The sequence below is a fragment of the Poeciliopsis prolifica genome, unplaced genomic scaffold (assembly GCF_027474105.1).
Source record: "Poeciliopsis prolifica strain line A6 unplaced genomic scaffold, Auburn_PproV2 SCAFFOLD063, whole genome shotgun sequence".
Lineage (NCBI taxonomy): Eukaryota > Metazoa > Chordata > Actinopteri > Cyprinodontiformes > Poeciliidae > Poeciliopsis > Poeciliopsis prolifica.
In genome coordinates this window covers 2,310,209-2,337,500 of record NW_026562438.1, presented here as the reverse complement: position 1 = coordinate 2,337,500, position 27,292 = coordinate 2,310,209, and the positions used below count along the sequence as shown (strand labels likewise).

The 27,292-nt window shown below is 46.2% G+C and overlaps 1 protein-coding gene and 3 pseudogenes across 2 annotated transcripts in view; 3 read left to right on the top strand and 1 right to left on the bottom strand.

The window, feature by feature from the left end:
• The window catches only part of LOC129380031 (rho guanine nucleotide exchange factor 2-like), a 14,394-nt gene extending 11,305 nt beyond the window's left edge, over positions 1-3,089 (top strand). Inside the window, exons 10-22 of one of the 2 annotated variants that reach the window (XM_055060998.1) lie at positions 1-63; positions 130-378; positions 482-558; positions 641-813; positions 895-962; positions 1,054-1,263; positions 1,363-1,440; positions 1,524-1,579; positions 1,854-1,895; positions 2,002-2,052; positions 2,130-2,405; positions 2,491-2,638; positions 2,706-3,089. The exon at positions 1-63 is cut by the window's left edge and continues 55 nt beyond it. In XM_055060998.1, the coding sequence (XP_054916973.1) occupies positions 1-63; positions 130-378; positions 482-558; positions 641-813; positions 895-962; positions 1,054-1,263; positions 1,363-1,440; positions 1,524-1,579; positions 1,854-1,895; positions 2,002-2,052; positions 2,130-2,405; positions 2,491-2,638; positions 2,706-2,740 (1,526 nt within the window). In that variant the 3' untranslated portion in view covers positions 2,741-3,089. Of the gene's footprint in view, positions 64-129; positions 379-481; positions 559-640; positions 814-894; positions 963-1,053; positions 1,264-1,362; positions 1,441-1,523; positions 1,580-1,853; positions 1,896-2,001; positions 2,053-2,129; positions 2,406-2,487; positions 2,639-2,705 lie in introns of both variants that reach the window. The other variant, XM_055060997.1, reaches the window with a different exon arrangement.
• Positions 3,090-6,629: 3,540 nt separating this feature from the next.
• LOC129380019 (tropomyosin alpha-4 chain-like) lies at positions 6,630-17,993 on the top strand (annotated as a pseudogene).
• A 665-nt stretch (positions 17,994-18,658) lies between these two features.
• Positions 18,659-19,870, bottom strand: LOC129380014 (phosphomevalonate kinase-like; annotated as a pseudogene).
• Positions 19,871-20,103: 233 nt separating this feature from the next.
• On the top strand, positions 20,104-27,067 carry LOC129380020 (tropomyosin alpha-4 chain-like; annotated as a pseudogene).
• The last annotated feature ends 225 nt before the right edge of the window (positions 27,068-27,292 follow it).

The window sequence follows — 27,292 nt, the reverse complement described above, 5'->3', positions numbered from 1 at the left end:
TGGTCACCCAGCGGATCACCAAATACCCGGTTCTGATCCAGAGGATCCTGGACAACACCAAAGGTGAGGCTCCGCCCCCACACCAGGTGCTCTTCCAACCAGGCCGCTAAACCGCTCCGCCCCCTGCAGGCTGTCCGGACGAGCGGCGAGACCTGCAGGAGGCCCTGGTCCTCCTGAAAGAGCTGATCGGCTCGGTGGATCAGGAGGTTCTGGAGCTGGACCGGAACCGGCGGCTGCAGGAGGTCCAGGCCCGGTTGGACCCGCGGGCCCAGGCTGAGGTGAAGGGAGGCGGCGCGTTCAGAGGGGGGGAGCTGCTGAGGAGGAAGCTCCTCCATGAGGGGACGCTCACCTGGAAGGTGCAGGGTTCCAGGATGAAAGGTAGGCGGGACGGACGGGGCGGGGACACCTGGGGAACACCTGGTGTCCTCCAGGTGTTGCTACCTGGAGGACACCTGTTGACGACACTCACTGTTCTCTCCAGATGTGCAGGTCTTGCTGATGTCAGACATCTTAGTTTTCCTCCAGGAAAAGGACCAGAAGTTCACTTTTGCATCACTGGTGAGTCACACCTGACCTCACCTTCATCACCTTTAAAAACCTGTCCTCTGTCTCTTCACCTGTCTGTCCTCCTGTGTCTCAGGACAAGTCCCCTGTGGTTTCCCTGACCAAGCTGATCGTTAGAGAAGTAGCCAATCAGGAAAAAGGGATGTACCTGATCAGCGACTCGGCGCCCCCAGAGATGTACGAGCTGTACGCTTCGTCCAAAGACGACCGGAAGACGTGGATGAGCTGCATCCAGAAGGCCGCCCAGAGGTCAGCGCTGCGCCTCCCGGTCAACCAGTTTCAGTTCTGTGGCCCAACTGGTTCGTGAAACTCATCACGTTTTTTTTGCAGCTGTCCTTCCAGAGACGAGTTTCCCCTCATTGAGACTGAAGACAAAGCTTTACAGCGCCGCCTCAGAGGTACTGATGCTGCTCCTGGTGACCTCTGACCCTGAGTGAAGTCAGGTCCTGATATCACCCCGTCCCTCCTCTTCCTCGCCTGTCTCCACAGCTGACATCCAGCAGAAGGACAAGGAGGTTCTGGAGCTCCTGCAGGAGCGGGTCACCTTGTTCTCCGACCTGGTCCAGGCCGCGGCGCGAGAAGACGGAGAGGAACGGCATGTGGAGGCGAAGACCTCGTCCTCTAACCGGAACCTGTTCAGAGCCGACACGCCGCACGCTCCCAAAGCAGAACCGCTCCTTCTGGCCGCCATTGGAGAAGGTGAGGAGGCTCTGCTTAGCTCTGCTTAGCTCTGCTTAGCTGCTTTCAGCGGTTTGGTTCTGGTTGAATCTGACTTTTCTTCTCTGTTTCTTGTTTCAGTCGACAAACTGGCGGCTCTGCTGTCCGACTCCGGAAATCAGAAATCCTCCATGACCAACGGCAACCAGGACATCAGCAGTGAGTCACACCGGTTCTGCTGTTTACCTGGAATGGTTCCGACCTCCTCTCACCTGTCCCTCCCTCACCTGTTTCTGTCTCAGATGGGGATTCAGTTTCTGTCAACGGTTCTTTTAAGATCAGCAACAGCTCTTCCAAGGTAAAACTCCTTCCACCAGAACTCTGCAGCTTCTACTTAGAGTGAGCTGGTTCAGGCCCGGTTCAGGCCCGGTTCAGGTTAGGGTTAGATGAAGGTTCTGACTGGTCCCAGTTGGGATGTTGGTGGTGTCGCTCTGCAGTTCTGGGCGGCGATCCAACAAGGTTCTGTTTCAGCGAGTCGCCTGGAGGCGGCGGACCAGAGCTGGGCTCGACCCGGTTCGTCACAGTTAGTGTGACTGTGAAGGTTCTGGTTCTGACCCGGTTTTGTGTTTCAGGACCGCAACGGAAACCAGCTGCAGGAACGGACCCTGAATGAGGTAACCTCTACTTCCTGTTTCCACTTCGACCAATCAGCTTTCAGTCGGCTCAGCGTCAGAGCCCGGTTCTGGGTCTGACCCAGTTCTGACCCGCTTTTGTCAACAGGAAGTGCGCCAGCGGTTGGTCGCGCTCAGCACACAGCTTCACGGCCTGCAGGTCCGTTCCTCCAGTCTCAAAGCCTTTCCTGTTGAAGCAGGAAGTGATGTAACGGGTGTGTTTGGCTCCGCTCCCAGGCGGCGGTGATCCGGCAGGACTCAATCCTGGAGCTGTCGGCGGGCGTTGCCCACCCGGCCGGCCCGGGCTCCGCCCCCCGCCTGGTGCGGTCGATGTCGCGCGACGCGGCGCTGGACGCCAGCGGCGAGGCGGTGCTGCTGCGGCGGCAGGTGGAGCTGCTGCAGGAGGAACTGTCACGGCTGCGTCTGAAGGCGGAGGGCGGCAAGAAGGGGGCGGGGTCTGGAAAGAAGAAGAAGAAGAACAAAGGGAAGGGCGACGCCTCCAAGGACCAGCAGGTGCGTCCGGACAGCCAGGTGATGCGGCGCGACGATGGCGAACAACCCTGATGTCCGCCGTGATGTCCACCGTGTCTCCCAGCAGGTGGACAGGAAGCCGGAGGCCGAGCCGCCCGCAGTCGCCCCGTTGGCCGTCGAGGATCCCGTCGACCAATTAGATGGCCTGGAGGAGGGCCCGGAGGAGGAGGAGGAGGAAGTGATGAAGATCTCGCCGCGCTCCGACAGTCCCAGAGGTCAGTACCGCCGTCCCCGCCGTGTGTCTCACTGTCACCATGGTAACCGCCGCTCTGTGACCCCCAGACCTCCAGGACATTCCAGAGGAGAGCGAGAGCTAACCTCCCATTGGACGTCACCGCCGTGACGTCACCGTGATGTCACCGCCATGACCATGACGTCACCGTGATGTCACCGCCATGATGTCACCGCCATGACGTCACCGTGATGTCACCGCGTGATGTCACCGTGATGTCACCGCCATGACGTCACCGTGATGTCACCGTGATGTCACCGCCATGACGTCACCGTGATGATGTCTCCGTGATGATGTCACCGTGATGTCACCAGAGATCCACTCGCTGTCGGACTCTTTCCTTCAACATTTCCAAAATTTTCTGTTGGATACAGGAAGTGTAACCATGACAACTGTTTACTGATCATGTCTGCTGGAGGGGGAGGGGCTTATTAAGAGGGGGGCTTACAGAGGCTGTGGTCAGCTCTGATTGGAGGCCATAAGGCCAGTGGGCGGAGTTTGTGTGTCTCAGTCCAAAGTTCAAAATCTGGTTCAAAAAACGCTTGAGGCGATCAGCCATGCTGGGAGCTGGAGACCAGTACAGGTTACTGGGAGCTACTGGGAGGGTTAGGGGCAAAAGAACCTGGAGTGAAACTGTGGATAAAACAGGAAACGCTGCTTGGCAGGATTTCAGATATTAAAACGAGAGACTGATTAATAAATAACAATCGATTTGGCCTGATAGGATCGCTGAGTCAGCAGGTCTCAGAGCGTACCGACCTGCTGACCTTCACTGGAAGCAGAAACATTTCTCTTCCTGGCTCAGAGCCATCATGAGACACATGAACGGTCACCACACTACATTACCCAGAAGGCCTTTGGAGCTGCAGCCTGACTGTGGGAACTTTATTTAAACAGAAGTAGTTTTAGAAACTTTTATTCTGTTTGTTACGTCTGAATATTTAGCTTCAAAATCTGTTCCAGGTTCAGGTGAAGCCAAAAAGTTTTTAATACAGCAGCGGGTTGGGGAGGGGAACCAGTTAGAGATAGGAACTGGGAGGACTGGGAGGGAGGTCTGCATGGGTCACATCTGCTGTCCATTAGCATGTTAGCATGGCTGTTTTTTCTATAAGAGTTAATTAACCAGTTTGTAAGTGTCAACATGATGATGATGATGATGATGATGAGGTCACATGATGTAAACACTATGAACCTGCTGATGGACACAAACGACTCCAGCTGCTGCAGCTGATGATGATGATGATGATGATGATGAAGGTTTCCTGTCCAGAATATTTCAGAGAATTTACAGAAACATCTGGAAGATCCAGGAGAAAAAGCTGAAGCCTTTCAGGAACTGATTATTGATTATTGATTTCTGCTGAATATAAAACCCTCAGAAACTTCCTGTCTGCTGTTATTATGATGGATGGATGATAAATGGATGGATGATAAATGGATGGATGATAAGAGCTGTACAGTGGCGGCTGCCTTGCAGCAAGCAGGTTATGGGTTCAATTCCCAGCCTGAGGCTTTCTACATGGCTCAGAGCCATCATGAGACACATGAACGGTCACCACACTACATTACCCAGAAGGCCCAGACCCAGAACCCACCATGGCCAGCATGGTGGGTTCTCTCCGGTTCTCTCTGCTTCCTCCCACGGTCCAAAAGCATGACTGTCAGGTTCATTGGTCTCTAAATTATTCTCCCTCGGAGTGAGTGTGTGTGTGGTTGTTTATCCTGTCTGTCTCTGTTGAACTAGATGACCTCTAGTCCAGATGACCTCCAGGTGACCCCACTAGGGAGAAGGGTGAGGATAGATGCTAACCTGGCTAGCAGCCGGTTCAGGTGGCCCTGAGGTGCAAACCACTTCAACAATTTACAAAAATAAAACGGAAGAGGAACAAAGATCCCAGTTGGAGAAATGGCTGATCGGACGACGGCTTTTGAAGCGGAGTTATCACTTGATAACTTCCGGTCAGCCTGTTGTTGCGATGCGCTACAGAGTTAAAACGAGTAAATGGATCGAACTTCATACTTCAGTACAAAACATTTCAGATACTTTAAGACTTTAACTCAAGCAACATTTCAATCAGTGACTTTTACTTTGACCAAAGTCATATTTTGGAGCGGTGCCGATACTTTTACTGGACTCTGAGATTTCACTACTTTATACAACACTGGCTGATTGTAGTGGCTCCACATTGTTAGAACTAGGGGGCCCAAAACCTGATTTAGCTTGGCCGGCTCTGGCCTCTCCCTCTTTAGAAACACAACACAGTATATAAAAAAGTTAGCTAAGAGAATAATCAGAGTAGTTAACTGGGCCAATTTAGTGACAAAGGAACTATTTTTTTGTCGTTTATTAGTTTGTTTCACCACAGAAATGTGCAGCACTGCCCACAAAGTCAAACATTCTGCTCCTAAATTTACATCGTTATTATCTTTAATGTTACCAGTGAAAGGTAAAGGCAGTGGCTCCACTTTGAACTGTAAAACCGTTGAAACTCGTCCACACAGCACGTTTTCTCCACTGCCACTTTCAAAATGGCGGCGACATAAGTTGGACTCAGCGTGTTCGTATTCAGGCCTCTTGTCCAATCAGTTATTTCTCAGGTCTCACACTGGGACACACCCTTTCTGCTTGTTAATATTGTAGTGTTTGTGGAAGTGGTTTGCACCTTAGAGCCACCGAGTTACTGAATTCTCTGCTGGATGTCAGATCATTATCAGCTAAAGGACCAGTTCACGACCCATCACCGACCGTAACGAGATGTGGATCTGCAGTGGCGTCTTCACATCATCGACGGTAAAGAACGCTGCTGCTGGAGTTCTGACTAAAACTAGGAAGATAGAGACACCGCCCGGTTCTACACCAGCCAGTTCCACTCCAATCGGTTCTACACCAATCGGTTCTACACCAATCGGTTCTACACCAATCGGTTTTACACCAGCCGGTTCTACTCCAATCGGTTCTACACCAATCGGTTCTACTCCAATTGGTTCTACTCCAATCGGTTCTACACCAACCGGTTCTACACCAATCGGTTCTACACCAATCGGTTCTACACCAGCCAGTTCCACTCCAATCGGTTCTACACCAATCGGTTCTACACCAATCGGTTTTACACCAGCCGGTTCTACTCCAATCGGTTCTACACCAATCGGTTCTACTCCAATTTGTTCTACTCCAATCGGTTCTACACCAACCGGTTCTACACCAATCGGTTCTACACCAATCGGTTTTACACCAGCCGGTTCTACTCCAATCGGTTCTACACCAATCGGTTCTACACCAACCGGTTTCTACTCCAATCGGTTCTACACCAATCGGTTCTACACCAATCGGTTTTACACCAGCCGGTTCTACACCAATCGATTCTACACCAATCGATTCTACACCAGCCGGTTCTACACCAATCGGTTCTACACCAGCCGGTTCTACACCAATCGGTTCTACACCAGCCGGTTCTACACCAATCGATTCTACACCAAACGGTTCTACACCAATCGATTCTACACCAATCGGTTCTACACCAATCGATTCTACACCAAACGGTTCTACACCAATCGATTCTACACCAATCGGTTCTACACCAATCGGTTCTACACCAATCGGTTCTACACCAGTCAATTCTACACCAATCGTTTCTACACCAATCGGTTCTACACCAGTCGATTCTACACCAATCGGTTCTACACCAGCTTGTTCTACACCAGCCGGTTCTACACCGCCCGGTTCTACAAAGCCACCTGGCTGGAGCCGATTTGATTAATAACTGGAACAGTAGGTGTCGTGGTGTGGATTAGAGTTTTTATGGCTTCTCTTTGTTTTGCCACTGAAATATAATGTTTCTGTAGTTTGTTGTGTTTTTAAGTAACGCATTCTGACCTGAAATGCTCGTGGGTCAGGCTGCAGATTCTTGACAGTCCAGCAGGGGGCAGTGGTTTAACTGCTTCTTCCTCTTCCTTAGAAAAGAAGAACAGCTGACGTCATTTCCAGCGGAGGGAACTCAACCCGGAAAAGGGTGTTGGCTGAAGGGGAGGAAGAACCAGAGCCAGAACCAGACCCGAATCCTGAGCTGCATCTTGACCCCGACTCGGAGTTGGACCGGAACCTCGACCAGCTGAGACCTGGAACACTGTAGCAATCCACGCAGCCTCAGTTTGATCCGGAGCGCTCTGCTAGCCGCTAACAGCTAACATTCCGGTAAGTTCGGAAGGAGCGGGGTGGGGTGGGGTTCTGGAGGTTCTGTTGAGGCCTCTGGACCAGAACCAGATGTCTGACCCAACCAGGGACCGATCACTGGATCAGAACCCAAAGGAGTCGGATCCGACAGGACAGGAAGTGACGTCAGCTTAACGGTTCTCTAAAGTTTTGATGACAGCTGGTTCAGATCCTCAGGGCCCCCGAATGTCTGAATGTGTTTCAGGGGCCCCGCCAGACATTCAGGAGCTGATCCGGAGCGTATTCTGTGCTGCTCACCGGTTCTGATGGATGACTGATTGGTTCTGTTGGTCCGGAAGAACTTGAGCCGTGCAGACCTTTGGAGAGGCTCAAAGTTTGAAAAGCGGCACAAACACAACAACCCATATGAACCAATAGTCTAATATTGAATCAGATTTTTCTATATCACTGTCATCACGTGGGGCAATGCAAAGCTAAGATAGTCCATGTTTCTGGTTCTGCGCGGAGTTGATCTGAGACTGAAGCTGTGAAACAGACCAGAGGAGAGAAAGTCTCTGGTTATGAAGTTATGAAATTTCCTAATTTGCTGCTATTTTACTAAATAAGCCTTAATAATGTCTGTTAAACTCCATAGCAACTTGGCTGCAGACTTTTAAAGAGCCAAGGCTGAGAGGGGTTAACTCTGTCAGTTTTCTATGTTAGCACCTCAGAGATGTAGAATTATTAGACTGAGGTATCTGGTCCATGAATGAGGGAAGGAGGGAGCGGGAGACCGACAGGCGGACCGGCGCCGGACCGGTCCGTCCTGGTGAAGAGAGCCGAGCCAGAAAGCGAAGCTCTCGATTTATCAGTCGATCTACGTTCCGACCATCATCATGAGCTTTGGGTCACGGCAGAGAGAACCAGGTCATGGATACAAGCGGCCCAGATGGGTTTCCTCCACCGGGTGGCTGGGCTCTCCCTCAGAGAGAAGCTCTAACTTCCACATCAGACCCACTTTTTCATTCAGAAACAAGTTTATGTTGGGAAAAAAAATTCTTGCCCATAACTTGATAGATGATCCTCTATAGATGTTCAGACATCAGCTCCATGTCACCATGGAGCCGATGTCTGAACATGGAGGCTCTGAGAGTCACTATTACACCGAGGGCAGCCAGACTCACCTGTTTAGCTAAATCTGCCCCAACCCCCTGCGTGTGCCTGAGAAGAACCTGCACCGTCAGCACTGAAGAAGCAACAGACTGAAGTTCCATCTGGAGCCAGAAGTTTACATACACCTGTCTGACATTCCTCCGGAACCAAAACTCTGGTTTTGGGTCAGAATCACCAGAATCATTGCTGTTTACTGAAAGCCTGAGTGATAATCTCAGAGATTATAACTATTAATATCTTCAGGATCAGAAGTTTCCATACAGAAGAGAATCATGGATCCAGTTCATTCTGGAAACTAGTTTATCTGAGTCAGACTGGGAACTGTTCAGAATGAAGAGGTTCAGTCATTGGTGCTGTTTCCTCTCGACCAATCGGCTGCTGTGTCTCTACAGGAGGGGAAGATGAGTGGCGGGATGAATAGCATTGACGCAGTGAAGAAGAAGATCAAGGTTCTGCAGGAGCAGGCAGAGGAGGCGGAGGAGCGGGCGAGCAGCTGCAGCGGGAGGTGGAGAAGGAAAGAGGACCAGGGAGGAGGTATGCACTCTGGTTCTGATCCAGTTCTAACCTGGTTTAAATGGCTCAGAACTCTGACCTAGAACGGGTTTCAGATGAAGGAGGTAATCCGGTTCCTCTGGTTCTAGAGCCTCTCTTACACTGCAGTAGGGCTTGAACACAGGTCTGGTCCAGTCTGACCCGGTCCGTTTTCAGCCAGCCCGATCCCAGATTGGTTCCGTTGGACCAGACAGGTAGTTTGAAGCCAGTCACTGATTGGTTGATTGGCTGTGGGGGCGGAGCCAAACATCCAGCTGTCTGAGGAGCGCTAATTTCTCAATTTCCACCATTTGGACTGACGGCTTCCGATCCTTTCATTCACATTCTGCTATGACTTGTTAGTGATAATAAAGTGTTTTATTTTATTCAGTTTAGTCAATATTCAACAATCTGAACACAGGATCTTCATCAAACATAACAGGAGAAAATATGAAAAATTCAGCTGATTGAATAAACAGGTCGACCTGAAGCTGAGTTTGGGTTGGTTTAGTCCTCCTGGTCCAACTGGTGCTTCTAGACTACCTTTTGTGTGTGTGTGTGTGTGTGTGTGTGTGTGTGTGTGTGTGTGTGTGTGTGTGTGTGTGTGTTGTGTGTGTGTGTAAGTAATTGTATTCCTGCGTCTAGAGGACCACTGACACCACTGCCATCCACTAGAGGAGGTCAAAGGGGAGGACAGCGAGGACGTCCCCAGTCTGGAAGGCCTGATCAGAACCAGGTCCTGACCCTTTGCCCTGGCTCTGACCTCTTATCCTGCTCTCTGTCTTGCAGGCGGAGGGAGAGGTGACGTCTCTTAGCCGGCGGCTGCAGCTTAGCGAGGAGAACCTGGACCGAGTCCAGGAGCGTTTGGCCGCCGCATTGCGCAAGCTGGATGAGGTGGAGAAGGTCGCTGATGAGAGCGAGAGGTCAGTGACCCCAGGTCCACCTGGAGGAGGTGATGGAGAGGAGGAGGAGCTCATCTTCATCACCTGTTGCTGTCATTCTCATCTAGGGCCGTACAACAAATCAATACCAAAATCAATCACAATAAGCATGTGATTAATATCAATATATAATACATCTGAGGTTGACTGTGAGATAATACATTTTCAATAATTTTTCTGATCTCTGATCCAGAACTTCACAGGATTCTGGGAAATGCAGACAGAGAAAAGGCTTTAGCTCAACCTCTTACAGTTAGCAAAACTAGCCAGCTAAGCTAACTTTGTGGCATCAACTATCTTAAGTCGCCTAGCAACAAACTATTGAGTAACTTGCGCAGCAGTAGTTTCAGGTTTCGTCATTGAGTCCCCTATCTGCTAAGAAAGAAACAAAAAAAACTGAATCAATCAATCAATCAAATGTTATTTGTAGATCACATTTCAGCAGCAAGGCATTTCAAAGTGCTTTACATCATAAACACAAGAACACAAAGTCATGCAACATAATAGACAATTCATTGTTACATATTACATTTCTAATCAAACTCTAATCAGCTGGTTTTTAGTTGAGATTTAAAGGAAGTCAGGTTTCTGCTGTTTTACAGTTTTCTGGAAGTTTGTTCCAGATGTTTGGTGCATAGATGCTGAAAGCTGCTTCTCCTCTCTTGGTTCTGGTTCTGGGGATGCAGATCAGAACCAGAACCAGAACCTGAGAGTCTGGAAGGTTGATACAACAACAGCAGATCTTTGATGTATTGTGGTGCTAAACCGTTCAGTGATTTATAAACTAACAACAGGATTTTAAAATCTATTCTTTGAGCTACAGGGAGCCAGTGGAGGGACTTTAAAACTGCTGTTATTCTCTATCTTCCTGGTTCTAGTGAGAACAGGAGCAGCAGCTTCTGGATCAGCTGCAGCTGGAGGATTGATTTGTTGGACAGGCCTGTGAAGACGCTGTTGCAATAATCAATGTGACTAAAGATAAACACAGGGATGAGTTTCTCTAGATCTGGCTGAGACATTAGTCCTCTAATCCTGGAGATGTTCTTCAGGTGATAGAAGGCCGACTTTGTAACTGTCTTTATGTGGCTCGCAAGGTTCAGGTCATCACTACTCCCAGGTTTCAGGCTGATCTTTAATTTTTAGTTGTAATAACTGAAGCTATGCATTGACTCTAGATCTATAGCTATAGATCTATAGCTCTAGATCTATAACTCTAGATCTATAGCTCTAGATCTATAGCTCTAGATCTATAGCTCTAGATCTATAACTCTAGATCTATAGCTCTAGATCTATAGCTCTAGATCTATAACTCTAGATCTATAGCTCTAGATCTATAGCTCTAGATCTATAACTCTAGATCTATAGCTCTAGATCTATAGCTCTAGATCTATAACTCTAGATCTATAACTCTAGATCTATAGCTCTAGATCTATAGCTCTAGATCTATAGCTCTAGATCTATAACTCTAGATCTATAACTCTAGATCTATAGCTCTAGATCTATAACTCTAGATCGTTCCTCTTTAGGTCCAAAAATAATGACTTCAGTTTTGTTCATCTGGAGAAAGTTTTGGCACATCCACACATTTATCTGTTCTAAGCATTTATTCAGTGATTGGATGGGGTCAAAGGTCACCTGGTGACATCATAATGTAGAGCTGTGTGTCATAGTTATGGTAGCCAATATTATTTCCTGTTATAACCTGAGCTGGTGGGAGAATATAAATATTGAATAAGAGGGGTCCTAGGATTGAACCTTGGGGTACCCCACATGTGACCTTTGACCTCTTTGATGAGAAGTTTCCAATTGAACAAAGAAATCCCTGTTCTTTATGTAAGATTCAAACCAGTCGAGCACCGAACCGAGAGTCCGACCCAACTCTCCAGTCGATTCAGTAATGTGTCAAAAGCTGCACTGAGGTCCAACAGAACCAGAACCAGAACCAGCACTGTGGTTCTCCCACAGTCCGTATTTATATGGATATCATTGAATACTTTGACTAGGCCAGTCTCCGTGCTGTAGTGAGCACGAAAACCAGACTGGAAAGAGTCAAAGCAGTTGGTCATCATGAGGAAATTATTTAATTGTTCAGACAGTTTTTTCAATAACTTTGCTGATGAATGGGAGGTCAGAGGTCAGTCTGTAATTCTGCAGTAGTGATTTGTCCAGATTGTTCTTTTTTAGCAGTGGTTTGATGACTGCTGTTTTCAAAGCCTGGGGGAAAATGCCTGATGTAAGCGATGAGTTACTATTTGGATCAGATCAGTAGCAATAACAGGCAGGACTTTCTTAAAGAAATGTTCTAGAGTTATAGATCTAGAACATCCAGACAGCCGGCTTGAACTTAATTGACTTATAATTTCTTCTAGGGTTTTATAATTAAGTTGTTGAAAGTGGGTCATTTTTTCTGTATTTGTTTTGTTTTGGTACAGGTCATACCACCAGTTTAGCTGGTTTTCAGATATTTAAATCAAAACAAAAATCAATATTTATCTATATTGACTAACCTGAAACAATTGTATATCACCTAGATCTTCCTCTAGCAGACAGAAACACCTGAACAATATCTTTATGTCGCCCCACAGAGGCATGAAGGTGATCGAGAACCGGGCTCTGAAGGACGAGGAGAAGATGGAGCACCTGGAGGTCCAGCTGAGGGAGGCCAAGCTGATCGCTGAGGAGGCCGACCGTAAATATGAGGAGGTACCTGACTGTTGACTGGTAGTCACATGGTGACATCATCACATCTAACCCAGACCAGTTAACCCTGAGTAGATCAGGGTTAACCCCATCTTAATCCTTTTCCAAACACATTAGTTTCTGTTCAGGACTTCACTTCACAAATTTGTGTATGCATCATATGTAAACTAGAATAAACTTTTAGAATGTTTTTTTTCTCTCTTTGTTCACAAAGATTACTAGAGACTATTTTCAGTTGCTTTTACTAAAAACTGTATAAAATGATAACTACTAGTAGGACCTGGGTGTCCCTGACTCCAAGCTGCTGTGTGGATGCGTAGAGTTGGAACCGCCTAGTTGAGACTAGCCAGTTTTTTTTTGCCCTTCGCCATGTAAAAATATACGTTTTCACAACTGTGGCTCCATGATTCAAGATTCAAGACTAGAAATGACGGAAAGGCATTTGGTAAAGCAAGCAGGAAAAACTCTAAATTTGGAACAACGGGACGGAAATCGAGTCAGACCGAGAGCGTCAAGCATTCAGCATCAGCAGGTTGAGGCTCCACCATGGAGCAGATCCCAGTTTCATTTTTGGTGCTAAACGAAGCGATGCAACTTCAAGCTCAGCTATGAGCTAAAGTTGGGGTACCCCCCCCGGACCCCCGCGTATCCCCCCGGACCCCCACAACCCCCCCCCCCCCGGACCCCAACAGACCCCCCCCGCAGACCCCCCGCGGACTGCAGCAGCTAGTCGGTTAAATAACCAACTGTACCGCTAACAGCAGACTGCAGTGCGAACATACTGAAAAGTGACAATTCCTCTGCAACTGTAGGAGAAGTGGTCGAACTTTCACCTACAAGTTTATTATTTAATATCAGCTGATATTAAACTCTTTTAGACTCTTTTCATGTTAGTGTTTACATCTGGAAGTTTGGCGAAGGCAGAGTCGATGCCTTTCCTTGCCGTCCGTCGCGGCGCTGGGCCAGAACGGTTCTGGTAACTAAATGAAACCTTCATGTAGAGCAGTGCGCCGCAGCAAAGGGAAAATAACTCAGAAAACCGTCAAAGAGCAACTCAAACCTCTCATATGTACTTTCCACTGTGTTTGAGGATCCAACAGCATAAAACCTGCAAACGTTTCCCAAAGAGCAACACATCCAGTCCTCAACAGTTTGATGTTTCAGGCTTGATGGTTATTTCAGGATCATAAATGATGATCTATTGGGAATAAACCTGGGCTTGTGAAAGTGCAATGTCATTGCATTTTACTGATATTCTTTAAAAAAAACAAATGGTGTTATGGATTTAGGATAAGCTCAAAAATAGTGCTTCCTGTTTTCAACGAGAGGTTTTGGTCCAGTTAAAGTCAGTCAGACCTTCAGTCAGTGGGATAAAGTTTTCCAGGAGCCGTTATCTTCCATGGGTCAGTGAAGCGACTGCAGCTTCTCTCAGATTGTAGATGATCAGTCTGTAAAAAGTTTGACCTGCCCATTTTGATTTTAGCTGGTGGCATTTTTGATTGAAACATCGTTAAATATAAGAATAAAATCTGAGTTGGTAACAGTGGGGTCTACAAGCTTGCAGACCGGACCGTTTGGGCCGGTCCATCAGCCAAACCTCTCACTGCAGAGCAGAAGAGACTGATTTATGACCTTCGCTCAAGTAGAAAAGATCAGAGGACGAGATCGGCTTCACGTAGATATCGATCATAGATCTCCCAAAATGGGGGAAACCGGCTCGATTTTGTGTTGGTAGTAAAAAGCTGGTACAGAGTAGTAAATTCAGCTCTGGATTCCTTTATAATCCCTGATATGTTTAAAAAGATGGATAAGCAATTTCCTTTTTTTTTTTTTTTCCTCATCTTCCCTCCAACTTTCTTGAGAGCCCTCTACCGCCCCCTGGTGGAATTACTGAAATGCATAAAAATCTGAACTTAGCATTATGTGCAGTGTCACTCATGGTTGATACTTGATATAAAACAAATTCACAATAAAAATAGCATCTTTTATCATTGAACATCTTTGAGTAAATTAGGAATTGGTCTTACATTAGCAACTTGTAACCCAGTGTTAAAAACACAAGTGGAAATTGATGTTAATTTGATATTTTTTTGTTGTTGTTTGTTTCACCAGATTGGAAAGTATAAATAGATTTTGTGTTTTATTTTATTTAGAAAGATATCCAAATGTGCTAAAAACATCGTTAAAAACTGTGAAATAGGCCTTTAATGGTTGTTTTGTTGATGAACTGGGCAACCAATAGCTGGCGTGGTCTGACATTACATCAGCCAATGGGGTTGATTGTCCCGCCCCTTTCACTACTGCGCGCAGTCATTCCACTCAGAATGCGTCAGAGCTAACAGTTGAGAGCTAACAGCTGATCGTTGTTTTCATAAGAGCTTGAGAGAGTGATAAAATCTGGAGAACCGGTAAGAAAAACAAAATTGGAATAGTTTCTCAAATTATACAATTGAAATTAGTAAATTCGTTTTTTTTTTAGCTCTGAAAGTTCTTTGAGCGCAGCGGAGACTGAAAGAAAAAATCCCCGGCAGAGTCAAACACCGTCGGAGCGTTGGAGTGACTGCACGCGCTCGGCAGTTGGCACAGTAATTTGGATGAAAATTGACAAAACCACGTAATATTTGACCAAATTTTATAAAATTAAAGTAGCACAGTAACTTTTTATTATTATTGTTGTCTATATTTTATTTTTTCTGTGTAGTTGCATTTATTTTTCTTTGAGTATATGTCCTAATAGTCCAACGGTTCTATTTCAGTTAAGTGCTTTTTTTTGGTGCGTTGAAGCTGTACCGGCACTTTTAGATTGAAATGTATATTATCATTATTTTATTATATTATTTTTCATCACCACATATTAAGATAATTTCTTTAGTTTTACTCATGTGTAAATAACATTGTAGTCTTGAGATGTTTTGCTTTGGCCTTGTTCCAGGTCAGGTTTTTTTTTTTTTTTAATTACGGTGCACCTTTGGATTGGAGAGCCCTGAGATTCAAGACCCACTTCTGGATTTGGATGGCGAGCCCCAGCCCCAAGAACCCAGTGAGATTTTAGATAGTGACCCGACTGGTCACTATCTTTGGAAATATTGAGAGGATCAACTAACAGTGGAACAGACTGGACAAAACACTAAATCCACTGACACCTCGAAAGGACTGTTATTTATTTTCTATTTCAAACAAAAACGCGCGCTATTTTGATATAATTGTATATATGGATCCACAATAGTTTTGATATTAAATTTTACTCTTCCTTGTTAACACTTTGTTCACTCCAGTGTTGTCATTCACACCTCGGCTCTTTAGAATTTAGAGTCTTTTGATCGGCTAGTCAATGCTGTGACATTGACTAGCACCAGTGTCATAGCATTGGTGCTAGTCAGAGAAGTAATTAAATTGGCTACCTTTTGCTATTATTAAGTGTATTTAAAGTAACTTGTGGGTTATAAACTGGTAAAAGTTCTGTTTATATGGAGAATAATGGTGACTGGCATTACCAGGTAAACTCGCCCATCTCTAAGGTTTGGTTTACTGTCAAATCACTGAGTGAGATATTTACACTTCAGATTTATAGTTCAAGTAATGCTGCTTTGATGTCACTTCCTGTCTCCATCCCAAGTGTAAAAGTGGCTGGGTGTGTGTGATACTTAGGCTAATGCTATCATCATTTCACATGACATGATATTAATGTTTACCAGCAATCCTGTCGAAATGCAGCTTTTACATCCTTTAACTCCTCTGAGCGTATATTTTACTGCTGATGTTTTAACAGGATTTATTTATTTACTCTAACCATAGGTCGCTCGCAAGCTGGTGATGGTGGAGGGAGAACTGGAGCGGGCCGAGGACCGGGCCGAGCAGGCGGACAGGTGAACCCACTCACAAGCAGAACCATTGAGTCAGTCCAGACCAATGACTCAGAACCACACCAGGGTCCAAATGAAATGCTGTGCTGAGTAGATCTGATCTTTGACCTCAGTGTGATGCAGCAGATTGAGCCAATAGGAAGAGGCCGTGTCAACCTGAGCTGAAAGCAGCCAATCAGAGCAGCTCAGCTGGTTCTGTTAGTTCTGATGGTTTGGACTGCTACATGAAGCTCCGCCCTTAATCTTTGATGTCACTCTGACGATGATGATGATGTCACTCAGACTAACATCTTGCATGTATTTTTACCTGTTTGTTTCCATGGAAACCACTGCATGTGTTGCTGCATCCCCACCTGTCTGTCTGACTTTTCCTCTTTGCTCTGGCAACCGTCTGTCCATTTGTCCTCACCTGTCTCACCACATTACCTGTCTCTCGCTCGCCCATCTCTCTTTCTCTCTGGCCCATCTCTCAGTAAGGTTTGGAGGCTAGAGGAGCAGCTGAGGGGTTTCGACCAATCAATGAAGAGTCTGCAGGCGTCTGAAGACAAGGTACTGCAGGTCATGTGACCTCTCACCTGTCGGTCAGAGCGGTGAAGCTCCTCCTCCTCGCCTCCTGTTGCCTCCATGACCTCTGACCTTTACCTGCGCTTCAGCCCCTCCTCCACCCACTGCGCGCTCTAACACACACACACCCACGCCTTCCGGGAGGCCCCGCCCACACCTGTTTGACACCATGTGTTCTCTGCATAAGTGTCGGCTGGTGGAGGAGGAGCTGAAAACCGTGTTCACCAGCGCCAAGTCTCTGGAGGCGCAGGCAGAGAAGGTAGGAGGGGGGAGGAGCCTGATCACTGATCAGTTCATCGATAACCTCACCTGGAGGAGGTGGAGGCGTGTTCAGAGTAGTGGCCAGTCAGACGTTTCAGTCTCCAGCGAACATTAATGACGGATAGAGTTGCTGGAAGGAGAGTTTAAACTGAGGCGCTGACTCACCTGAGCTCCGACACCTGAACAGGTGAGCTCTGATTTAAATGTTGTCTCTGTCTCGCAGTATTCCAACAAGGAGGACCGCTATGAGGAAGAGATCAAGAATCTCAGCGACAAGCTGAAAGAGGTGAGCCACATTTCAGCAGTTATGTTAGCTTAGTCAGTTAGCCTCCTCAGCACTTCCTGTCAGCCTCCTCAGCACTTCCTGTGTTCCAGGCGGAGACCAGAGCTGAGTATGCCGAGCGTTCGGTGGCCAAACTGGAGAAAACTATTGATGGCCTGGAAGGTAAAACTGGTTTGAGTGTTTTGGTGGTAATCACTAATCAACAATCAATCAAATCAAGTAACTAATTGTAATTAATTGGATTTGTAAGTAATAGTTAATGAAGTGTAATAATTTATTTATCTTAAATTAGTCCGTACTTATTAATTGTCAATTGATCCTTAATTGTTAATTGATTGTTAATCATTAATTCATAATTGGTAAGTACCAGTAATTATGAATTGAGTAATCAATAACTGCCCGCCTCTTGCTGTTCCAGACGCTCTGACCTCAGCTAGAAACGCCAACATGGAGCTCCAGGCGACCCTGAACCAGACCATGGAGGAGCTCAACTCCTGCTGAAGCCCCTCCCACCGTGTCACCTGACAGGAAGCTCCTCCTTGTCCTCGCAGGGGACAGGTGGAGGTGGGCCGGGGTGTGGCCTCCTGTCTGGATATATCCTGATGTCACACATTCCGTCTCACCTTTGACCCCATTCCCGTCACTAACCGCTCCCCCCCCGCGTTTACGACTAATTCAGTGTTTTCTCTGAATGTTCCGTTTCCTTTGATAATTGATTTGATAATTAGGGACCAAATATGATTTCAGCCAATAACGTTGGAGGGGCGTGGCTTCAGTGTGTGATCAGCCAATCATGGAAAGACATTCCACTGCCAAATAGGGTGACTAAGGGCCAATCAGAGCTCAGACGAAAGTGTTTTTACTGGTGATGTCATCAGTATGATGATGTACAGTTTGTTCTAATGACCCAAAGCAAAGATTTTATAAAATAAAAGCCGCATGTAAAACTGATGGACTGGCTCATTGATCGCTGACCACCTGCCAATTATTGGAAAAGTTCAGATTAATTTACACATTAAGCAGTACATAGAAAGCACAGAACATAGAATAAAACCTTCCTAGAGGCAAATAAGGTGATGAACAGACATCTGGAACGACGTACACAACTGACACGTTTCACGAGTTTCAATATTAATAACTGGTTCAGTTATTACGTGGACTGGTTAGACCGGCCCGGACCTCCAGAACGGTCCCCGCTTCCAACCATCCAACCTGATCACCTTTGTAACCATGGAAACCCACACATTGCATAATGTGTAATGAGGTCCTGAGGCAGAAAGCAAACTAACCGGGGGCGCTGCTGAGTTCCGATCGTTCAGCAGCGCCCCCCACTGGCCAGAATGAAAACTCAAGAAGAAATATTTAAATTTAAACGTTTATTTCTAAAAGGATCCAGAAAAATCATGACTTCATTTATTCAAATTAAAATATTTTCATTCTTCGTCGTTCCTGCTGATGGTATGAAGAGACAGTCCCGGTTCTGATCCAATCAGAACCTTCAGTTCTTCCTGCTGAACCCTACAAGGCTCTCCTCCACAGACTTAGCCTCCAGCGCCCCCCGGTGGCACACGAGTTTTCGTTCAGCTTCCTGAAACACCTGCTGATCCCTCTCAGCCAATCAGAATGCAGCTCTGATGCCGGGTGCTTCAGCAGGTCGCACTGCCGCAGGTGAAGGGTTAGGGTTACCCTTCCCATTCTGCACATGCTCAGTAGCGATCTGTGATGTCATCAGTTAAATCATTTCTTTCTAAATAACTATTATTACAATTGAAGCTAATCAATAATAACTTTATTGATGATGTCGGAGCGCCGCCACTTCCCGCGCCGTCCTCAGGATGGGCTGCAGCTGCTGGTCCAGGGCGGGGGCGTCGGCCTCGTTCCTGATGACCCAATCGAACTCCCGCCGCGGTCCAGCCCGCACTCCGACTCTGCATCGTCCACACCTGAGGGACGCCGAACACCTGAGCAGGTAGACGGCAGCGCGGCACACACACACAGAGAGAGAGGTGGGTCAGCGTACCTGGCGTGAAGCTCCAGCCTCTCTGCCTCCGGGTCTCATCTGAGCACTGGACTCTGACGCTGCGGGTCTGACGGGGAAACTCGGAGCGGAACCACTGCAGGTCCGACTCCCGCCTGGCATCGCTCACCACCTGACCAATCAGAGGGCAGAGAGCTGTCCTGACAATCAGAGGGCAGAGAGCTGTCCTGACCAATCAGAGGGCAGAGAGCTGTCCTGACCAATCAGAGGGCAGAGAGCTGTCCTGACCAATCAGAGGGCAGAGAGCTGTCCTGACCAATCAGAGGGCAGAGAGCTGTCCTGACCAATCAGAGGGCAGAGAGCTGTCCTGACCAATCACAGCCCTCACCCCCACACAGGTTGCTGGGCTCCTCTGGTTGCCAGACGACAGAAGAAGCCCGGGTCCTGGTTCCGGCGGTCCTCCCCCCAGCGGATCATATCAGCCCGGTACCGCTCCTTGTACGGTCCTGAACCCAGCAGCAGGTCCAGGTCCAGGCCGCGCTCCTGAGGGCCCGGCATAGGTCAGGTGGGAGTTACCATGGTGACGAGGTGCAGCGCTCAGCGCGGTCTCACCTGAGCGAACTGCTGCTTCAGCGGGCCGGACAGACGCAGCACGGCGCAAACCTCCGGGCCGAGACTGCAGAAGAAGAAGAAAAACGTTAGACGGAGCAAGCTGATTGGTCCAGCACTCGACAGTCCCGCCTCCTGAGAGAGACAAACAGGAATAACCATCAAGAACCAGAACCAAGACCAGAACCAAGAACCAGAACCAGGAACAAGAACCTAGAACCAGAACCAAGACCAGAACCAAGACAAGAACCAGAACAAGAACCAGGAACAAGAACAGGAACCAGAACCAAGACCAGAACCTAGAACCAGAACCAAGACCAGAACCAAGAACCAGGAACCAGAACCAGAACCAGGAACCAGAACCAGAACCAAGAACCAGGAACCAGAACCAGGAACCAGAACCAAGACCAGAACCAAGAACCAGGAACCAGAACCAAGAACCAGGAACAAGAACCAGGAACCAGAACCAAGAACCAGGAACCAGTAGCAAGACCAGAACCTAGAACCTAGAACCAGAACCAAGACAAGAACCAAGACCAGAACCAAGAACCAGAACCAAGACCAGAACCTAGAACCAGAACCAAGAACCAGGAACCAGAACCAAGACCAGAACCTAGAACCAGGAACCAGAACCAAGAACCAGAACCAAGAACAGGAACAAGAACCAGGAACCAGAACCAAGACCAGCACTGTGTTCTCCCACAGTCCGTATTTATATGGATATCATTGAATACTTTGACTAGGCCAGTCTCCGTGCTGTAGTGAGCACGAAAACCAGACTGGAAAGAGTCAAAGCAGTTGGTCATCATGAGGAAATTATTTAATTGTTCAGACAGTTTTTTCAATAACTTTGCTGATGAATGGGAGGTCAGAGGTCAGTCTGTAATTCTGCAGTAGTGATTTGTCCAGATTGTTCTTTTTTAGCAGTGGTTTGATGACTGCTGTTTTCAAAGCCTGGGGGAAAATGCCTGATGTAAGCGATGAGTTACTATTTGGATCAGATCAGTAGCAATAACAGGCAGGACTTTCTTAAAGAAATGTTCTAGAGTTATAGATCTAGAACATCCAGACAGCCGGAGCTTGAACTTAATTGACTTATAATTTCTTCTAGGGTTTTATAATTAAGTTGTTGAAAGTGGGTCATTTTTTTCTGTATTTGTTTTGTTTTGGTACAGGTCATACCACCAGTTTAGCTGGTTTTCAGATATTTAAATCAAACAAAAATCAATATTTATCTATATTGACTAACCTGAAACAATTGTATATCACCTAGATCTTCCTCTAGCAGACAGAAACACCTGAACAATATCTTTATGTCGCCCCACAGAGGCATGAAGGTGATCGAGAACCGGGCTCTGAAGGACGAGGAGAAGATGGAGCACCTGGAGGTCCAGCTGAGGGAGGCCAAGCTGATCGCTGAGGAGGCCGACCGTAAATATGAGGAGGTACCTGACTGTTGACTGGTAGTCACATGGTGACATCATCACATCTAACCCAGACCAGTTAACCCTGAGTAGATCAGGGTTAACCCCATCTTAATCCTTTTCCAAACACATTAGTTTCTGTTCAGGACTTCACTTCACAAATTTGTGTATGCATCATATGTAAACTAGAATAAACTTTTAGAATGTTTTTTTTCTCTCTTTGTTCACAAAAGATTACTAGAGACTATTTTCAGTTGCTTTTACTAAAACTGTATAAAAATGATAACTACTAGTAGGACCTGGGCTGTCCCTGACTCCAAGCTGCTGTGTGGATGCGTAGAGTTGGAACCGCCTAGTGTTGAGACTAGCCAGTTTTTTTGCCCTTCGCCATGTAAAAAATATACGTTTTCACAACTGTGGCTCCATGATTCAAGATTCAAGACTAGAAATGACGGAAAGGCATTTGGTAAAGCAAGCAGGAAAAACTCTAAATTTGGAACAACGGGAAAATCGAGAGAACGAAGCGTCAAGCATTCAGCATCAGCAGGTGAGGCTCCACCATGGAGCAGATCAGTTCATTTTTTGGTGCTAAACGAAGCGATGCAACTTCAAGCTCAGCTATGAGCTAAAGTTGGGGTACCCCCCCCGGACCCCCGCGTATCCCCCCGGACCCCCACAACCCCCCCCCCCCGGACCCCAACAGACCCCCCCCGCAGACCCCCCGCGGACTGCAGCAGCTAGTCGGTTAAATAACCAACTGTACCGCTAACAGCAGACTGCAGTGCGAACATACTGAAAAGTGACAATTCCTCTGCAACTGTAGGAGAAGTGGTCGAACTTTCACCTACAAGTTTATTATTTAATATCAGCTGATATTAAACTCTTTTAGACTCTTTTCATGTTAGTGTTTACATCTGGAAGTTTGGCGAAGGCAGAGAGTCGATGCCTTTCCTTGCCGTCCGTCGCGGCGCTGCCGGGCAGAACGGTTCTGGTAACTAAATGAAACCTTCATGTAGAGCAGTGCGCCGCAGCAAAGGGAAAATAACTCAGAAAACCGTCAAAGAGCAACTCAAACCTCTCATATGTACTTTCCACTGTGTTTGAGGATCCAACAGCATAAAACCTGCAAACGTTTCCCAAAGAGCAACACATCCAGTCCTCAACAGTTTGATGTTTCAGGCTTGATGGTTATTTCAGGATCATAAATGATGATCTATTGGGAATAAAACCTGGGCTTGTGAAAGTGCAATGTCATTGCATTTTACTGATATTCTTTAAAAAAACAAATGGTGTTATGGATTTAGGATAAGCTCAAAAATAGTGCTTCCTGTTTTCAACGAGAGGTTTTGGTCCAGTTAAAGTCAGTCAGACCTTCAAGTCAGTGGGATAAAGTTTTCCAGGAGCCGTTATCTTCCATGGGTCAGTGAAGCGACTGCAGCTTCTCTCAGATTGTAGATGATCAGTCTGTAAAAAGTTTGACCTGCCCATTTTGATTTTAGCTGGTGGCATTTTGATTGAAACATCGTTAAATATAAGAATAAAATCTGAGTTGGTAACAGTGGGGTCTACAAGCTTGCAGACCGGACCGTTTGGGCCGGTCCATCAGCCAAACCTCTCACTGCAGAGCAGAAGAGACTGATTTATAGACCTTCGCTCAAGTAGAAAAGATCAGAGGACGAGATCGGCTTCACGTAGATATCGATCATAGATCTCCCAAAATGGGGGAAACCGGCTCGATTTTGTGTTGGTAGTAAAAAAGCTGGTACAGAGTAGTAAATTCAGCTCTGGATTCCTTTATAATCCCTGATGATGTTTAAAAGATGGATAAGCAATTTCCTTTTTTTTTTTTTTTTCCTCATCTTCCCTCCAACTTTCTTGAGAGCCCTCTACCGCCCCCTGGTGGAATTACTGAAATGCATAAAAATCTGAACTTAGCATTATGTGCAGTGTCACTCATGGTTGATACTTGATATAAAACAAATTCACAATAAAAATAGCATCTTTTATCATTGAACATCTTTGAGTAAATTAGGAATTGGTCTTACATTAGCAACTTGTAACCCAGTGTTAAAAACACAAGTGGAAATTGATGTTAATTTGATATTTTTTTGTTGTTGTTTGTTTCACCAGATTGGAAAGTATAAATAGATTTTGTGTTTTATTTTATTTAGAAAGATATATCCAAATGTGCTAAAAACATCGTTAAAAACTGTGAAATAGGCCTTTAATGGTTGTTTTGTTGATGAACTGGGCAACCAATAGCTGGCGTGGTCTGACATTACATCAGCCAATGGGGTTGATTGTCCCGCCCCTTTCACTACTGCGCAGTCATTCCACTCAGAATGCGTCAGAGCTAACAGTTGAGAGCTAACAGCTGATCGTTGTTTTCATAAAGAGCTTGAGAGAGATGATAAAATCTGGAGAACCGGTAAGAAAAACAAAATTGGAATAGTTTCTCAAATTATACAATTGAAATTAGTAAATTCGTTTTTTTTTTAGCTCTGAAAGTTCTTTGAGCGCAGCGGAGACTGAAAGAAAAAATCCCCGGCAGAGTCAAACACCGTCGGAGCGTTGGAGTGACTGCACGCGCTCGGCAGTTGGCACAGTAATTTGGATGAAAATTGACAAAACCACGTAATATTTGACCAAATTTTATAAAATTAAAGTAGCACAGTAACATTTTTATTATTATTGTTGTCTATATTTTATTTTTTCTGTGTAGTTGCATTTATTTTTCTTTGAGTATATGTCCTAATAGTCCAACGGTTCTATTTCAGTTAAGTGCTTTTTTTTGGTGCGTTGAAGCTGTACCGGCACTTTTAGATTGAAATGTATATTATCATTATTTTATTATATTATTTTTCATCACCACATATTAAGATAATTTCTTTAGTTTTACTCATGTGTAAATAACATTGTAGTCTTGAGATGTTTTGCTTTGGCCTTGTTCCAGGTCAGGTTTTTTTTTTTTTTTAATTACGGTGCACCTTTGGATTGGAGAGCCCTGAGATTCAAGACCCACTTCTGGATTTGGATGGCGAGCCCCAGCCCCAAGAACCCAGTGAGATTTTAGATAGTGACCCGACTGGTCACTATCTTTGGAAATATTGAGAGGATCAACTAACACAGTGGAACAGACTGGACAAAACACTAAATCCACTGACACCTCGAAAGGACTGTTATTATTTTCTATTTCAAACAAAAACGCGCGCTATTTTGATATAATTGTATATGGATCCACAATAGTTTTGATATTAAATTTTACTCTTCCTTGTTAACACTTTGTTCACTCCAGTGTTGTCATTCACACCTCGGCTCTTTAGAATTTAGAGTCTTTTGATCGGCTAGTCAATGCTGTGACATTGACTAGCACCAGTGTCATAGCATTGGTGCTAGTCAGAGAAGTAAATTAAATTGGCTACCTTTTGCTATTATTAAGTGTATTTAAAGTAACTTGTGGGTTATAAACTGGTAAAAGTTCTGTTTATATGGAGAATAATGGTGACTGGCATTACCAGGTAAACTCGCCCATCTCTAAGGTTTGGTTTACTGTCAAATCACTGAGTGAGATATTTACACTTCAGATTTATAGTTCAAGTAATGCTGCTTTGATGTCACTTCCTGTCTCCATCCCAAGTGTAAAAGTGGCTGGGTGTGGTGATACTTAGGCTAATGCTATCATCATTTCACATGACATGATATTAATGTTTACCAGCAATCCTGTCGAAATGCAGCTTTTACATCCTTTAACTCCTCTGAGCGTATATTTACTGCTGATGTTTTAACAGGATTTATTTATTTACTCTAACCATAGGTCGCTCGCAAGCTGGTGATGGTGGAGGGAGAACTGGAGCGGGCCGAGGACCGGCCGAGCAGGCGGACAGGTGAACCCACTCACAAGCAGAACCATTGAGTCAGTCCAGACCAATGACTCAGAACCACACCAGGGTCCAAATGAAATGCTGTGCTGAGTAGATCTGATCTTTGACCTCAGTGTGATGCAGCAGATTGAGCCAATAGGAAGAGGCCGTGTCAACCTGAGCTGAAAGCAGCCAATCAGAGCAGCTCAGCTGGTTCTGTTAGTTCTGATGGTTTGGACTGCTACATGAAGCTCCGCCCTTAATCTTTGATGTCACTCTGACGATGATGATGATGTCACTCAGACTAACATCTTGCATGTATTTTTACCTGTTTGTTTCCATGGAAACCACTGCATGTGTTGCTGCATCCCCACCTGTCTGTCTGACTTTTCCTCTTTGCTCTGGCAACCGTCTGTCCATTTCCTCACCTGTCTCACCACATTACCTGTCTCTCGCTCGCCCATCTCTCTTTCTCTCTGGCCCATCTCTCAGTAAGGTTTGGAGGCTAGAGGAGCAGCTGAGGGGTTTCGACCAATCAATGAAGAGTCTGCAGGCGTCTGAAGACAAGGTACTGCAGGTCATGTGACCTCTCACCTGTCGGTCAGAGCGGTGAAGCTCCTCCTCCTCGCCTCCTGTTGCCTCCATGACCTCTGACCTTTACCTGCGCTTCAGCCCCTCCTCCACCCACTGCGCGCTCTAACACACACACCCACGCCTTCCGGGAGGCCCCGCCCACACCTGTTTGACACCATGTGTTCTCTGCAGTAAGTGTCGGCTGGTGGAGGAGGAGCTGAAAACCGTGTTCACCAGCGCCAAGTCTCTGGAGGCGCAGGCAGAGAAGGTAGGAGGGGGGAGGAGCCTGATCACTGATCAGTTCATCGATAACCTCACCTGGAGGAGGTGGAGGCGTGTTCAGAGTAGTGGCCAGTCAGACGTTTCAGTCTCCAGCGAACATTAATGACGGATAGAGTTGCTGGAAGGAGAGTTTAAACTGAGGCGCTGACTCACCTGAGCTCCGACACCTGAACAGGTGAGCTCTGATTTAAATGTTGTCTCTGTCTCGCAGTATTCCAACAAGGAGGACCGCTATGAGGAAGAGATCAAGAATCTCAGCGACAAGCTGAAAGAGGTGAGCCACATTTCAGCAGTTATGTTAGCTTAGTCAGTTAGCCTCCTCAGCACTTCCTGTCAGCCTCCTCAGCACTTCCTGTGTTCCAGGCGGAGACCAGAGCTGAGTATGCCGAGCGTTCGGTGGCCAAACTGGAGAAAACTATTGATGGCCTGGAAGGTAAAACTGGTTTGAGTGTTTTGGTGGTAATCACTAATCAACAATCAATCAAATCAAGTAACTAATTGTAATTAATTGGATTTGTAAGTAATAGTTAATGAAGTGTAATAATTTATTTATCTTAAATTAGTCCGTACTTATTAATTGTCAATTGATCCTTAATTGTTAATTGATTGTTAATCATTAATTCATAATTGGTAAGTACCAGTAATTATGAATTGAGTAATCAATAACTGCCCGCCTCTTGCTGTTCCAGACGCTCTGACCTCAGCTAGAAACGCCAACATGGAGCTCCAGGCGACCCTGAACCAGACCATGGAGGAGCTCAACTCCTGCTGAAGCCCCTCCCACCGTGTCACCTGACAGGAAGCTCCTCCTTGTCCTCGCAGGGGACAGGTGGAGGTGGGCGGGGTGTGGCCTCCTGTCTGGATATATCCTGATGTCACACATTCCGTCTCACCTTTGACCCCATTCCCGTCACTAACCGCTCCCCCGCGTTTACGACTAATTCAGTGTTTTCTCTGAATGTTCCGTTTCCTTTGATAATTGATTTGATAATTAGGGCCAAATATGATTTCAGCCAATAACGTTGGAGGGGCGTGGCTTCAGTGTGTGATCAGCCAATCATGGAAAGACATTCCACTGCCAATAGGGTGACTAAGGGCCAATCAGAGCTCAGACGAAAGTGTTTTTACCTGGTGATGTCATCAGTATGATGATGTCACAGTTTGTTCTAATGACCCAAAGCAAAGATTTTATAAAATAAAAGCACCGCATGTAAAACTGATGGACTGGCTCATTGATCGCTGACCACCTGCCAATTATTGGAAAAGTTCAGATTAATTTACACATTAAGCAGTACATAGAAAGCACAGAACATAGAAAACCTTCCTAGAGGCAAATAAGGTGATGAACAGACATCTGGAACGACGTACACAACTGACACGTTTCACGAGTTTCAATATTAATAACTGGTTCAGTTATTACGTGGACTGGTTAGACCGGCCCGGAC